This window comes from Penaeus monodon, chromosome 30 (genome assembly GCF_015228065.2).
Source record: "Penaeus monodon isolate SGIC_2016 chromosome 30, NSTDA_Pmon_1, whole genome shotgun sequence".
Lineage (NCBI taxonomy): Eukaryota > Metazoa > Arthropoda > Malacostraca > Decapoda > Penaeidae > Penaeus > Penaeus monodon.
The window spans coordinates 15,580,670-15,581,497 of record NC_051415.1 but is presented as its reverse complement, the minus strand read 5'-3'; the positions used below and the strand labels follow the sequence as shown (position 1 = coordinate 15,581,497).

Here is an 828-nt window from a genome sequence, read left to right as displayed (position 1 = left end):
AGATTAATAAGAAAAAAAAACATATCTTTATATCATCTCAAGACAAGAAACCAGGCAATCTTAAACACCGCCAAACCCTTCAAATCTTTCGGTAATTAATACTGAATCTCTCATAACACGCAAGACTTGGCACTGATAACGGTTCAAAGCATGTGTTGTGACGTAATAAGCCTCAACACTTTAATCACTCTTTATCATAACTTAGGGACTAAAATATGTATTTCTATAATAAGATGTTATCGCCTTCAAAAGATTTCGGCGCAGAGTTTGCGTTTTTTAACATCGCCATTTTAATTGGATGTTTGTGGGCTCGCTGAGGAGGTAATTGGCTCTTGTCGACGCGTCTTTCGTGGATAATCTTAACTTTCCGCTTTAATCATCTGCTGAATAATTAGGTCGTATAACTTTTTCACGTATCTAATAGTTTGTTTATTGATCACAATACGGCAGTCGTGTAATATTCCCGCATTTACACGAGAAGAACTGAAAAGGAGATAACCTCATGACCCACACTTACATCTGTTCCCGGTCGCACTTGTTGCCGGCGATCACCATAGGAACCCGCGGGGATGTGCGCTTTTTCCTGCTCCCGCTGCAGTTCGCTGACGCCGACATCTTCGTCTCGAGGATCTGCTCCCGAAGGCGGACCACCTCCTCCCAGGATTCCTGAGAGTCCCACGAAAAGACGAGCACGAACAGGTCACCTGCGGATGATCGGAGGGAGAGGTTGAGATACATTTTTTTTTTAAATCGGGAAGAACGGGCGATTAGTTTCCTCCCCCCTCCCCTTGTTTTAATCATCAAACACCAGTTATCGAAGTTATCATC

The 828-nt window shown here is 43.0% G+C and overlaps 1 protein-coding gene across 1 annotated transcript in view; it reads right to left on the bottom strand.

Moving 5' to 3' along the window:
• Positions 1-828, bottom strand: part of LOC119592556 (GTP-binding protein Rhes-like) — a 76,531-nt gene that overhangs the window by 6,327 nt on the left and 69,376 nt on the right. Inside the window, exon 3 of the mRNA XM_037941425.1 lies at positions 518-704. Coding sequence (XP_037797353.1) covers positions 518-704 — 187 coding nt within the window. The remainder of the gene's footprint in view (positions 1-517; positions 705-828) is intronic.